Source organism: Emydura macquarii, unplaced genomic scaffold (genome assembly GCF_026122565.2).
Source record: "Emydura macquarii macquarii isolate MOO-44397 ecotype Brisbane River unplaced genomic scaffold, CSIRO-AGI_Emac_v2 contig_1176, whole genome shotgun sequence".
Taxonomy (NCBI): domain Eukaryota; kingdom Metazoa; phylum Chordata; order Testudines; family Chelidae; genus Emydura; species Emydura macquarii.
In genome coordinates, this window is record NW_027131313.1 from 8,001 (window position 1) to 22,522 (window position 14,522).

Consider the following 14,522-nt stretch of genomic DNA (forward strand, 5'->3'; position numbering starts at 1 on the left):
GAGGCAGAGACTCTCATTGTTTGGATGTCTAGAGATTAGTACAATGGAGCACCGGTCCCAGTCAGGCTTTCAAAGCTCTGCTACAATACAAATGACATTAAGTATGTTGGTCACTCAGAATTCCACCCTTGATGAGTTTCTTGACTATCTTTTTAATGGAAAGAAAAAAGAAAAACTCAATAAATGATAAGACAAAGCACATATTCATTGTCTTGATGGGGGACTCTTAAAATAATTATTATTTTTGCAGCATTCAGAAGACTTCAAAATACAGATGGAACATGGTGGCCTCTTCTGGAAGGCATCCACTGATTCATAGCTCTTCTCAGGGCGTCCTTGATCTCATTGTTTCTCAGGCTGTAGATGAGGGGGTTGATCGCGGGGGTCAGGACAGTGTAAAAGAGAGGGAAAATTTTGTTCAGCTCTCTCCAAGTGTCCACATTCGGTGTCAGATACATGATGATCAGGGTCCCGTAGAAGATGGTCACCACGATGAGGTGAGAGGAGCACGTGGAGAAAGCCTTTTTCCTCCCAGTGGTGGAGTGGATTCTCAGGATGCTTATGATGATATAAACATAGGAGGCCACAGTTAGCAGAAATAGAGGCAATGCCCCTAAAGACACCAACACAAAGGCCACCTGTCTGACCTGGTGTGTATCAGTACAGGACAGTTTTAAAATAGCCATTAGGTCACAGAAGAAATTATCAATTTCATTGGGGCCGCAGAATGTTAAGGTTAACATTGAAAGTACTGTTATGATGAGAGCCAGAAAATCAGTTATCCATGACATGGATGCTAACTTAGTACAAACCTTGATGTTCATTACAGCCGAATAATGCATATCGCTAAATACCGGTCATAGGACATGACTGAGAGGAGGATACACTCATTGTAGCCTAGGGAACCACAAACATAAAACTGAAGGAAACAGCCAGTGAATGAAACCCTCCTGTCTCCAGTCAAGAAACTGGCCAGCAAACTGGGCAGGATGGTGGAGGTGTAGCAGATTTCCATGCAGGACAAGTTCCCCAAGAAGAAGTACATGGGGGTTTGAAGATGATGATCAGCCACAACTAGGGCGACGATGAGGATGTTCCCAGCCAGGGTCACAATGTAGATTGCTAGAAACAGCAGGAAGAGAAGAAGTCGCAGTTCAGGGAGATTCCCAAATCCCAGGAGAATGAATTCGGTGATGACCATTTGATTGCCCCATTTGGTGTCTTTCTTGGGTTGTATCTACAGGAAATAACTCACAATAATAAATTTGAGAAGTGTGAATGTGAGGCATCATCACTGAATGTGGGTGTTTCCCATGGGGTTCTCCCCGGATTAGTACTAGGACAGATGCTATTCAACATTTCTATCAAAGAAGAAGGCAAGAAATATAAAATCAGTGCTGATAAAGTTTGTAGACAAGGATTTGTTCGAGACAAAGATTGGCAGCGTGGTGAATAAGGATAAGGATAAGGCAGTCACACAGAGTGCTCTGGGTCTCTTAGTAAACTGGGCCCATCCAAACAGAATGTATTTTAATACAGAAAAATGAAAAGTGATTCATCAAGGAACAAGGAATGCCGGCCATATGTACAGAATGGGAGACAGGAAAGCAAGAACTGAGAAGGATTTTGCAGTCATAAGGACAAGCAACTCAACATAAATTCCTAGTGCAATGATATGAAAAACAGGGCTAATGCGATGCTTGCATGTATAAACAGGGAAGTACTGAGGAGCTGCTGATTTTACTTCTCTATATGGAATTGGCTAAGACAGGTATTGGAATACAGCGTCCGGTTCTGCTTCCTTAGAAACCATAACGAAAAAATGAGAGGGTGCAAAAGAAGAAAAACACACACATACACGCACCCAGACCCGGAGACACAAATGATCCAAGGGTCAGAGAAAATGCCTGACGGTGAAAGGCCTAGAGAATTCAAAACCTTTAGTTTATCAAAAACAATACTGAGAGGTGACTCAGCTGCAATGCAAAATACCTGTGCTGGGAGCAAATACTGAGTACTAAAGTGTTCTTTAATCGAGCAGAGAAAGGCACAACAGGAACCAATGGCTGGAAACTGAAGATGGAGAAATCCAGATTAGAAATTATTCCAGAGGGCTAGCCGTGTTCGTCTGCAGACAGCAAATACAACAAGAGTCCTGTAGAACCTTAAAAACTAACATATTTCTGCAGGCATAAGCTTTCATGGGCTGCAACCCACTTCATCAGATACATCTTTAAGGTGCTACAGGACTTTTGTTGAGATTAGAAATTAGGCACACCTTTTTGAGGTTGATGAATCAGTGGAACATACTATCAGGGAAGGAAGAGATTTTTCATCATCTCTCGATGTCTTCAGACCAAGACTGAATGCCTTTCAGGAAGGTGCTTTAGTCAATTTATTAGGTGTGACGGCAGGGTGTCTGGGTGAAATTTAATGGCCTGTGATACACAGGAGATCAGATTAGGTGATCTAAAGGTCTATGAAACTGTGAAATCAGGAGTAATTCCACCGCAGTCAAAATGGCTAATTCTCTTCTCACTCACCCGAGTGTGTATCTGGAATAACTGTATCGGAGACTGATTTTCCTTCAAATTCATTTAATTAGATTCTAATGCTAGAAGGGACCGTTGTGATCATGGAGTCCAGTGGTTCCCAACCCATGGCCCTTGGTCTTTCAAAGTGGCTGCTGCTCTCCTCCCAGTGGCTTCAGAAGGGAACTGCTGCATAAGGACCCAGGCAGAGCGCGTTGCCGTGGGGCTACAAGACCAGTGCAGGCTCCTTGCTGCAGCCAAGGGCTTGAGAGATCAGTGGTTCCCTCCCTCTGGCTGTATCAGGGAGAAAGGCAAAGCGCTCGTCCTGGGTCCATAGGCGCTGGGGTCCCTGCTGGAGCCAGAGGGAGGTGAGTGCTGATCTTCCATCCCCCGGGCTGCAGAAAGGAGCCACTGCCTAGGGACCCAGGTGGAGCGCACAGGGTTACAGGATATGTGCAGTTTCCCTGCTGCAGCCAGGGGGACAGGAGATCAGCGAGGTCCTTCCGTCTAGCTGTAGTGGTGGGGGGGCTGCTAGCAGAGACTGGTGGCCCTTCAGGGTTCTAAAAATGACATCTGTGGCCTTTGAGCCAAAAAGGTTGGGAACCACTGACCTAGGCTGACCTCCTGGATAGCGGATAGCAGAGACCAGAGAACTCTTCCAAAACAATTATTGGTTGAACTGGATCATGTCTTTTAGGGAGGAGAAAAAAATCCAATATTGACTTTCAAAACGTCAGCGAAGGAGAGGCCTCCTGACCCCTGCATAAACTGTTGCTCTGATTTATTACGCTCACTATTAAAATGTACACCTTATTTCCTGTCTGAAATTGTCTAGCTTCAACTTCCAGCCACTGGATCTTGCTAGAACTTTGTCTCCTAAACTGAAGAGCCAAATACAGAGGTAAAAGACTTCTCTACTCCTACTCAAGATCACCCTGCTTATGCATTGAATGGTTGCAGTGCCCTTTTTTCTGCAGTTTCGCACTAAGTGCTCACGTTCATCTGATTATCCACTTGATTAAACCTGTGTCTTCTATATCATAGATGTAGGAGAGTGAAGAGTTAAAAGCTGGACAAATGGTCAGGCCTAAATTACAGGGAACGGGGTCAAGGCAAGGGCAAACCTTGTTTCTGTTAATTGGTGTGAATTCTAGTTAGAGTCTGTTATCTCTCTTCTTCTTTCTCCGTTCTTGGCCATCTGCGCAGGGGATAAGTCTATCGCTATTTCTGTGCAAAGCCTTTTGGTGGGAAGAAAGTATTATCTTCCTTCTCCCCCTTTAGTTCAAAGAATGTTAGTGTAAAATTTATAGATTTTAAGGTGATGTGCCTGCCCTCTGTATAGTAATCCTGTAAACAACAAACAGGGGTGGGTATAATTGTATTCATCATGTAGTTGTTAAAATTCATTTCATAGGTGTCAATGTAACCAACTAAGGGTCTATGGGGAGTTGCTGGAAATGTATAAATTTACATACTGTTATGCATAAAAGAATTGTAAAGTAACCCCTCATTGCTCACACACAGTGTCAAGGTGGAATGAGCAGGCAATAAAGGGTTCTGTCTTCCCAATCTCCCCCCGGGACAGCCTGTTTGATTATTTCTAACATCTGGAATCACGAACAGGATCCCACGGTAGAGAAGTGCTGATCACCACTCCTCACCATGGATATGAGTATGTTGGATGTGCCCTTTATAGTAACCATGGTTAGGGAATATATTAGGTTGTTAGGGAAGTTTGGGGGGCCAGATAGGGTGCCTCCCAGAGGACGTCAGGACTGGCCAGCCATCCCGGGGTGGGTGGAAGCCTTCCTCATATCCAGGTTTTCCCAGGATAAGGAAAAGGCTATTTTGGTACCAGCTGTCTGGGAGAGCTTGTCTGGGTTATGGAACAAAGTTACAAGTCTTAGTAGTCCAGTTAAAATTTTGCAACAAACCAAGGAGGATCAGCGCACAGTTAACTATCACAGTGTATTTGTGGTTAAAATGGCTGAGAACCATATGGAGGATTTTAACTGTGTTAAGTCAGAGAACCTGGCCCTGTAGGGTCAAGAGGATGCCTTAAAGCAAACTTCTGTTACCCTGCGCCCTCTTTATCCTCCCCTTCCGTTTAGACCCTGTGCCCCCGCAGCCAATGAGGATAAAATGAGTCACAATAACCCTGTTTGTCCTATCATGACTGTTCCCAATACCCTCCCCCCCGACGCGGATCTTTTCCGCTGGTCTGGTATCCAAATTCCCACTGGTTCCCAATTGAATGGAGAAAAGGGCCCCATTGTCCATCAAAACAGGAACAGCCAATGTCACCTGGAGAAGCTAGTAAATCAGCAAAGAATGTTAGCAGAAATATCCTGGAGCACAGCCTTGGAACGGCTGGCAAGGATTGCTGACACCCCCAATTTCACTCTGGTGGCAGTGGCAGCAACTCCCACTCGTCTTTCAGAGCCAGAATAAAGGCTTAGGGGTGCGAGTTTCCAAGGAGCCCCACTGATTTATGATGCTTTTTGTACCTTTTTTTGGCTTAGGTTTCTTTTTTTTCCTAAGTCTGTCTCTGCATTTTCTGATTAAAAATTTTTTGTACAAAAGCTATGGGTTTTTAAAATTATTTATTATTAATTATTATTATTATTATTATTATTAAGACAAAAATTAAAAACTTTATACTTCTTACCAAAAACCTGATTTCCCCAAAACTTCAATTTTTCTTCAAAAACAATTTCCATGGAAAAATTCCAACCATCCTTAGTTAAAAGGCAAAAGAGCCTCCATACCCCATTGCACTTACATGAAAAGCTGGGAGGAACTCCACTCAGAAGTGGTGCTCCTCTGTGGTAGGAGGCAAGTGTATCCCTCATTGGCGCAACTCCTTGGGGCTATGTCTGCGGTATCAGTCTGGTACCACCTTCAATCATTCACACATCCTGCGGCCCCCTCTCTCTTTCTCTCTCTGAATCAAGATGCTCTCTTTCTTCATTACTGAGCCATCCGACTAGGTCACTGTATAGTCCCCCCTTCCAGGATATCAAAATCCCTCCTGACTAGCTATCTGGTTAGCATCTCCCACAATCCTGTGCCCAGTGACTGGTAGGGAAAGCTGGGTTCCAGCCAGAGACCTGGCAGTCAGCAGCCAAGCTCTGCTCAGTCTCTAACCTTGCTTCTCTTTTCTTTGGTTGAGTCCTACTCTGCCTGCCGGAGGCGTTCTTCTCCATCCTTCTGGGTGAACTCTTCCCTCAAGGCCAGGATCCCAGTGCTTCTTTCTCCATTTGGGTTTCCTCCTTTTCCTTCTCCTAGCCCAGCGAGTGACTACCGACTTCCATGCTGCAGCCCCTTTTTGCTGCAAACTTCCTGGTTTTCTTCCCTAGCCAGCTTCTCCCTCAACTGGGCTTTATCCGCCATCAGTCATTTTCAGTCAAGTCAGACTCTCCATCAGGTACGGCCTATAAGGTTAACTGACCCTATCTGTGCCTTTTACCCCCTTCCAGGCTGGTGTGGGGTGAACACCCGATTGCAGGTGGAACCAAAAATTAGAAAAATAAAATGGGATGGGGGGGGAGTGTTGATCTGAAACAAACTTTTTTCCAATTTTTCAGTGAAGCAAACAAGTAAAAAAAGTATTTTAGTGTTAAACATTTGCTTTGATGCGAATTGAAAGGTTTTTTTGGGGGGGTGGTTTACATTTTCTTTTAAAATAAAACTGCAGCAACAGTTGAAACAAAAAGGCATTTTTTAGCTGAAATATTGAAACATTTATTTGAAAAATATTGAAACTGTTTCAGTTTTTTTCTCTAATTCTATTTTACTTTATTTGGACTGAACAATTTAGGTGAATTTGATGCAAATTCATAAAATATTTTGGTCAAGCGGAATCTACATTTTTTGACTGAAAATTTTTGACCAGCTCTACGCATGAGCTTGTTTTCTCTCTGTCTCTCACCCTTCATTTCCTGCTACATAGTTCCTTTCTTCTCTAGACTTCCACACAATTTTAAAATCAAGATTGGATGTAGGATGTACATTGGATGTAGGATTTGTTTTGGGGACATTCTATGGCCTGCATTTTACAGGAGACCAGACTAGATAATCACAGTTGTCTCTTCTGGTCTTGGAATCTATTAATTGATTAACCAGTGTTGGGTTTGAACTGAAAAGTACGGACAAAGTCTATGAATAACCCCAAAGGGTCTTTGACACTCATCTGCCACTGAGCAGAAAAGGGAATCTGACCCCTGATTCTCCCAGGCTACTTTGAAAATCACCCGCACAGAGCACAAAGCCCTGCAATTTGAACTGAGAGCAAAGGAATTACATTTTCAAAAGGGCTTGCCTAAATCTGCCTCCATTGAAGTCAAACTTAAAATTCCCATTGACCGCAACATTGAGTGTTCCTGAAAAATCCCGTATTAAGTCCTTTGGACAATAACAGGGTGTTAAGTCACTGGGACCAGCCAGTAAAGGGAGATATGACCACACAAACACACACACTAAGCCAGGGAACTAAATTTGGATTCCAGCATTTATCAAGCATTTGAGAAATTTGGATGCAGATTTCAAACACACCCCAAAGCTCAATGGTGTTTGCATCCAGATGTCCAGATCAGGTGTCTTTTGAAGGTAAACAAATACATAAAAATGTGAAAGGTAAAATAAACACACAAAGGACTGATTTATTACAATTAAAAAATCATTCTTCTACTGGCATTCGACTGTTGAGAGTGGGGTGGGTAGATAGATAGATAGATAGATAGATAGATAGATAGATAGATAGATAGATAGATAGATAGATAGATAGATAGACAGATAGATGTGTATGGGGATGGATGGATGGATAGATAAATAGAGAGATAGGCTAGTTATTGTACTATAAATATTCCCAATATACCAAATGATTATTTAGCTCAATGTTCATAGAAAAGGTTCATTTCAAAACCTGTATCCATCCTGTGGTTCTTCTCAACGCTTCTTTCACATCCTTGTTCCTCAGGCTGTAGATGAAGGGATTGAGCATGGGGATGACAAGGGTATAAAACACAGACACCACTTTGCTCCGATCTGGAGAGGCTAACCAACTTGGTTGGGCATACATGAAGGAAACAGTCCCGTAAAAGATACTCACCACCACTATGTGGGAGGTGCAGGTGGAGAAGGTCTTGCGTCGGCCTGCAGCAGAGCGTGTCTGGAGGACAGCAGAGATGATGTAGGCATAAGAGATGAGAATGATTAGGGCAGTGGTCACTATGATCAGGCTGGATAAGGCAAACAGCACCATCTGATTGATGTACGTGTTGGTGCATGAGAGGTTTAGCAGGGGTGGAACATCACAGAAGAAGTGGTCGATCTCATTGGAGCCACAGAAATGCAGAGTAAAGGTAAAACCTGTTTGCACCATTGAGTTCAGGCTCCCGCAGATATAGGCCCCCACCATCAGCTGAATGCAGACGGGCTTGGACATGGCGGCAGAATACAGGAGCGGGTTGCAGATGGCCGTGTAGCGATCGTATGCCATGGCTGCCAGGATGAATGCCTCCGTACTGACAAAGAGAGCGAAGAAGAAGAATTGGGTGGCACATGCCATGAAGGAAATGGTTTGGTTGCCTGTGAGGAAGCTCACCATGGCTCTGGGGGCGATGGTGGAGGAGTAGCAAAAGTCTAAGAGGGAGAGGTTCATGATAAAGAAGTACATGGGGATGTGAAGGTGAGAGTCGGCTCTAATGGTGAGGACCAGGGTGATGTTCCCCAGCACGGTTATTGCGTAAATCACCAGGAACGTCACAAAAGGGACCATCTGGAGCCCTGGACCTCTGCCAAACCCCAGCAGGATGAATTCTGTCACTGCTGTGTCGTTCGCATCGCTCCATGGCTCCACAGCCGACATTTCCTTTGGAAAAACGATGAGATAGAGATTAAAGAAGTACTGAAGATGCTGCATAGATTTGACTTGATCCTCACTGCTATAAGCTGTAACTAGAAAGGCAACCAAAAGCTGTGTCCTAAACAGCCCGATGCTGATACAAGCTAGCCAGGTCTCAAAGCGGCTGATAAGACCGAGTGCTGGGGCAGTGTTTCTCATAGAATCATAGAAGATGAGGGTTGTAAGGGACCTCGGGAGTCGTCTAGTCCAAGCCCCTGCTCAAAGCAGTGAGGTTTTTTCAGCAGTGTGATTGCACGTGAAAGTCAACACCAGAGACGGAAGCTGCATTTTCTATATTTGCTCTTGTTTTCCCTCCCCTTTTGTGTGTGTTCGTCTTATTTTGCCTTCCAGGAAATGGGATCGGATTTTAACAACAGCTCCAGCCCACCTCAGTTGACGTCTTCTCTTTCCCCCACAAAAGGATAATGATTATCATCTAAAACGGTGTTTCTCAACCAGGGATACGTGTACCTCTCGGAGTACACAGAGATTTTCCAGGGGGTACATCAACTCATCTAGATATTTGCCTACTTTTGCAACAAACTACATAAAAAGCACTAGCAAAGTCAATACAGACTAAAATTTCATACGGACAATGACTTGTTTATACTACTTTATATACTGTGCAGTGAAATATAAGTACAATTTTTTTCTAATTAATTTTATTATATGGTAAAAATGAGAATGTAACAATTCTTCAGTAACAGCGCGCTGTGACACTTTTGTATTTTATGTTTGATTTTGTAAACAAGTAGTTTTTAAGTGAGGTGAAACTTCTGGGTACACAAGACAAATCAGACTCCTGAAATTGGTGCTGTAGTCTGGAAAGGTTGAGAACCACTGTAATAGAGAGAAAGCCTGTAGCACAGGGCCTCATGCAAGACCTGAGGCCTGAATCACAGTTAGCAAAACCAGGCTATGCTAGGAGCAAAAATCAGGGCCTGTCATAAAGCAGACGCTTGTTTACAAGTTGATTATCTGGTACATGAACTTGGCAAAGGTAGGTCCATCATTGCTAAAACACAGGCACTCATAGGAAGTACTGGGTACTGGGTAAACAGGTAAATATGTTCCAAGAGGCTAGCAGAGGTGCAGCCCAATATAAAGTTCTCAAGTAACAGCACAAACACAATCCTTGGAAATAGTAGAGGAATGCAACGATCCCAAGTAATACAAGGATAGGAGGACAGAATATTAAATGGGGGATATCTTGTCTGAACCAACAGGTACAAGCTGTACAGTTGGTAGCCACCTATGTCAGAAATGTAATAGAATCATAGAAGATGAGGGTTCGAAGGGACCTCAGGAGGTCATCTAGTCCTACCCACTGCTCAAAGCAGGACTAACCTCAGCTAAATCAGCCCAGCCAGGGCTTTGTCAAGCTGGGCCTTAAAAACCTCTGAGGATGGAGATTCCACCACCTCCGTAGGTAACTCATTCCAGTGCTTCACCACCCTCCTAGTGAAAAAGCTTTTGCTAATATCCAAACTAGACCTCCTACACTGCAAATTTAGACCATTGCTCCTTTTTCTGTCACCTGCTACCATTGAGAACAGCTTAGCTCCATCCTCCCTGGAACCCCCCTTCAGATAGTTAAAGGCTGATATCAAATCCTCCCTCATTCCTCTCTTCTGCAGACTAAACAAGCCCAGTTCCCTCAGCCTCTCCTCAAGTGCCCCAGCCCGCTCATCATTTTTGTTGCCCTCCGCTGGACTCTTTCCAATTTGTCCAATATGTAATTTGTTTGTATCAATGAATAAAAGAGAAATCCTAGGAGGGCATCTTTGTCCAGCTGAGGGGGCAACAGAGTCTCTCACTGCTGACTGACCTGGTAAGATTGTTCCCAGTGCACGTCTTAGTTAGTGTACCTGTAGCCACAGAGCCAGGGAGCTAGGACCGTGGTTCATCGACAATAATCCTGGCTGAACACCTTCACCACCAAACCATGGTCTTTCTGGGTGGTACGTTCGAGATCTGCTGAACCAATTATCTGCACAAGACTGAGACAGCATAAGGAGAGAACACACTCTCACGCCACCTGACAACCCCGACCACTGAATAACTATCACTGGCTTCAGAGGTGAGTATTTCTGCTTCATTCCAGGAACTTCTGGGACTTTTTCCCTGGGTGACTCATTAGGTTCAGAACTTCAGGCAGGAAGACAACAACTTGCCCTGTTGGCAAGATGTTGTGTAATGTTTTGTTTTGGGATTACAAAAATTCCCCAGACTGAAATATTGGGATCTGCTACACTGAGTATGTTTTTCATCTTTCAATAAAGACCCAACTCTACACCTTGTACTTATTGGTCAGGTGAACATATGTAATGAAACCAACCACGTGCCCTGGTCTGCAACCCTTATTCTCCCTGAGTAGCACTTATTGATGCAAGTAGTCCTCTTGGGTAAGGATTGAAGAATGGCCACATGGGAGTAAGAATTATTCACATGGGTATCAGACGACATGAACCAGTCCTTAGTCTGGAATTCTCAAAGAAGCTTGAGGGAGTCAAGTGCCTCCTTTCCAATGAAAGTCAATGGGAGTTGGTCACCTAATTTATATAAGTTCCTTTGAAAATCCCAGCTGTTCACCCCCGATGGCAATGATAGTCACAGAAAAGAGGAGAATGCCAAGAAATTGTTTACAACGAAAAACTTTTGAATCTGAAAATCATGAACTATCAACATTTTGGTGGAGACTTTTCAGTAAACACGGTTGTTCCTTTTAGAAACGATAGGAACAAAAATGGCTTACCATTATCAGCATTTTTCACAAAAAAAGTTTGCCTTGGTTTTAAACCCCCTCTAATCTCTATGAAAGGTAATTTGTGCAAAACCCATTGGTGCAAAAACACACGCAGTTTGTGCATTCATTACACATAAATTCTAAGGCCCAATGAGACCACTGTGATCATCTAGTATGGCCTCTTGTATTACAAAGGGCACACAGAACTTTCCTATATTAACTCCTTTTGAACTAAAACAGATCTTTTAGAAAAAAGATCCAATCTTGATTTAAAAATTGCCAATCATGGAGAATCCACCATAATCCTTGGTAAATTGTTCCAATCACTAATTACCTTCCTATTGATTGAATTGTTTGGTTTAGCTATGCAGTTAAATTACGAAAATCCTTTTTGTGTACACAGCTATACCCATGTGAAAGTGTTTATTCTGATATATCTTATCTCTGTGAATTTACATTTTTAAACTTGTAAGTGAATGAGTAAGTCTACCACATTGTAATACTTAATTCATGGAAGTGACTACATTCATATAAACAACTTCATAACCAATACTGCTACTTCTGCACTAAAGGTCATATTTTAAAAAATATTTTGTTGCCTAGTAGGATTTTCACAAGCACCTACTTGACGCATTTGCTTTGTTTTCAGTGGGTGTTAGTTGTCTAGTTGTTTTTGAAAACTCCATTAGGTTCTTAAATACCTTTACAAATGTGTCCCTAAAGGATTGTGCCATGTAAAATATATTGAATTATAAAATTATATAAATGGATGCATCCATGAATATAAAAAATATAAACATGGTTGCACCGCATCTGTGGGTCATAGTCATCCTGTGATTGACCAGTAAACCTGGGTCTTTCTCCTACTCTGTTGTTTCCAATTGACATGTCTGCAGTTTATAGCAAAAATTTTTGTTCATCTTTCATCCCCATTTCTATTATTCAAGGTCATCCAATCTTTTTGTATGATATTCCGGTCCTCCTCCATTCTTGTAATACATCCCAGCTTTGGGTCATTTGCAAATTTTATGAGCACACTCCCATTTTTTATGCCAAGGTCATTAATGAAAGTTGTAAATAAGAATGGTCTCTGGACTGAACTTGAGGAACTCCTCTAGTGACCTCTCTCCAGCCTGATAGTTCACCTTTTAGCATGCCCCATTGTAGTCTCCCCTTTAACCAGTTTCTTATCCACCTTTCAATTCTTGTATTGGTCCCCTTCTTCTCCAATGGGACCCTGTGGGATCCTGCTAGACATGTCTTCCCAATTTGACAGCTACTTTTTGAGTATGGTCTTTCAACCACTTATGCACCATCTGTGATGTGAGGCAACCCTGTATTCTCACCCTACACACTACTGCAATAATATGTGTACACAACATGCCTTGCGAGGTGTCATTGAAAAACTGATAACATGCTGGCCAATAATATCATTAAGAAATGCATATGATGATGCTACATATGGAATTATGGATGCTCACTGATATTACACTTTTAAGTCTGACTAAAAGAAATTCAAATCCAGCATGTCATGGGAGGGGTTGAGAAACAGGTTTTATCCAGATAAAGGAAACAGGCCTACACCTCAAACTAGGCCAAATTCAATGAGCTATTAATTTGCTGCAATGGTCCATCCAGCCCAGTATCCCGTCTTCCTATGCTTACCAATGCCAGGTTCTTCAGAGGGAATGAACACCACATGTAATCGTCAAGTGATCCATCCCCTCTCACTCATTCCCAGCCTCTGGCAAACAGAGGCTAGGGACACTTCAGAGCATGATTTTGAATCCTTGCCCATCCTGGCTAATAGCCATTCATGGATCTGTCCTCCATGAACTTATCTAGTTCTTTTTTGAACCGTGTTACAGTCTTGGCTTTCACAACATCCTCTGGCAAGGAGTTCCACAGGTTGACTGTGTGTTGTGTGAAGAACTACTTCCTTTTGCTTGTTTTAAACCTGCTGCTGCCTATTAATTTCATTTGGTGACTTCTAGTTCTGGTTTTATGTAATGGAGTAAATAACACTTTCTTATTTACTTTCTCCACATCAGTCATGATGTTATAGACCTCTATCATATCCCCACTTAGTCGTCTCTTTTCCAAACTGACGAGCTCCAGTCTTATGGAATCTCTCCTCTTATGGAAGCTGTTCCATACCCCTAATCATTTTTGTTGCCCTTTTATGTGCCTTTTCCAAATCCAATATATCTTTTTTGAGATGGGATGACCAGATCTGCATGCAGTTTTCAAGATGTGAGCGTACCATGGATTTATAAAGAGGCAATATGGTATTTTCTGTCTCATTATTTATCCCTTTCCTAATCATTCCCAACATTCAGTTAGCTGCTGCAAACTGAGTGGACGTTTTCAGAGAACTGTCCACAATGACTCCAAGATCTCTTTCCTCAGTGTTAACAGCTAATTTAGACACTGTTATTTTATAAGTATAGTTGGGATTATGTTTTCCATTGTGCATTACTTTGCCTTTATCAATATTGAATTTCATTGCCATTTTGTTGCCCAGTCACCCTGTTTTGTGAGATCGCTTTGTTCTTCTTCTCAGTCTGCTTTGGATTTAGCTATCTTGAGTAGTTTAGTATCATCTGCAAATTTTGCCACATCACTGTTTACCCCTTTTTCCTGATCATTTATGAATATGTTGAACAGCACTGGTTCTGGTACAGACCCCTGGGGGACACCACTATTTACCTCTTTCCATTCTGAAAATTGACCATTTATTCCTGGCCTTTTTTTCCTATATTTTAACCAGTTACTGATCCAGGAGAGGACCTTCCCTCTTATCCCATGACAGCTTACTTTGCTTAAGAGCCTTTGGTGAGGGACATTGTCAAAGGCTTTCTGAAAGTCCAAGCACTCTATATCCACTGGATCACCCTTGTCCACGTACTTGTTGAGCCCCTCAAAGAATTCTAGTAGATTGGTGAGTCATGATTTCCCTTTACAAAAACCATGTTGATTCTTCCCCAACAAATCGTGTTCATCTGTGTGTCTGATAATTCCGTTCTTTACTATATTTTCAACCAATTTGCCTGGTATTGAAGTCAGGCTTACTGGCCTGTAATTGCTGGGATCGCCTCTGGACACTTTTTAAAAAATTAGCATCACATTTGATGATTTAGCTGAGATTAGTCATTCTTTCAGCAAGGGGGTTGGACTAGATGACCTCCTTAGGTCCCTTCCAACTCTGATATTCTGTGATTAGCTATCCTCCAGTCATCTGATTTAAATAATAGGTTATATGTGTATGGCATATTGAAAAATAGTGTTGACATCCCCACATGTTCCACTTCCTGAACTTCACTTTCTAAGCCAAGACAAT

At 42.5% G+C, this 14,522-nt stretch overlaps 1 protein-coding gene and 1 pseudogene across 1 annotated transcript; both read right to left on the reverse strand.

The window, feature by feature from the left end:
• Window positions 1–263: 263 nt before the first annotated feature.
• Window positions 264–1,201, reverse strand: LOC137152334 (olfactory receptor 10A7-like; annotated as a pseudogene).
• Window positions 1,202–7,443: 6,242 nt separating this feature from the next.
• On the reverse strand, window positions 7,444–8,400 carry LOC137152335 (olfactory receptor 9S13-like). The gene has a single exon (XM_067546892.1). It carries the CDS (start codon window positions 8,398–8,400, stop codon window positions 7,444–7,446), a length of 957 nt encoding a protein of 318 aa, XP_067402993.1.
• Window positions 8,401–14,522: the final 6,122 nt, after the last annotated feature.

Coding starts and splice junctions, on each gene's coding strand:
- LOC137152335 (XM_067546892.1), bottom strand. CDS start 8,400: ATGTCGGCTGTGGAGCCATGGAGCGATGCGAACGACACAGCAGTGACA.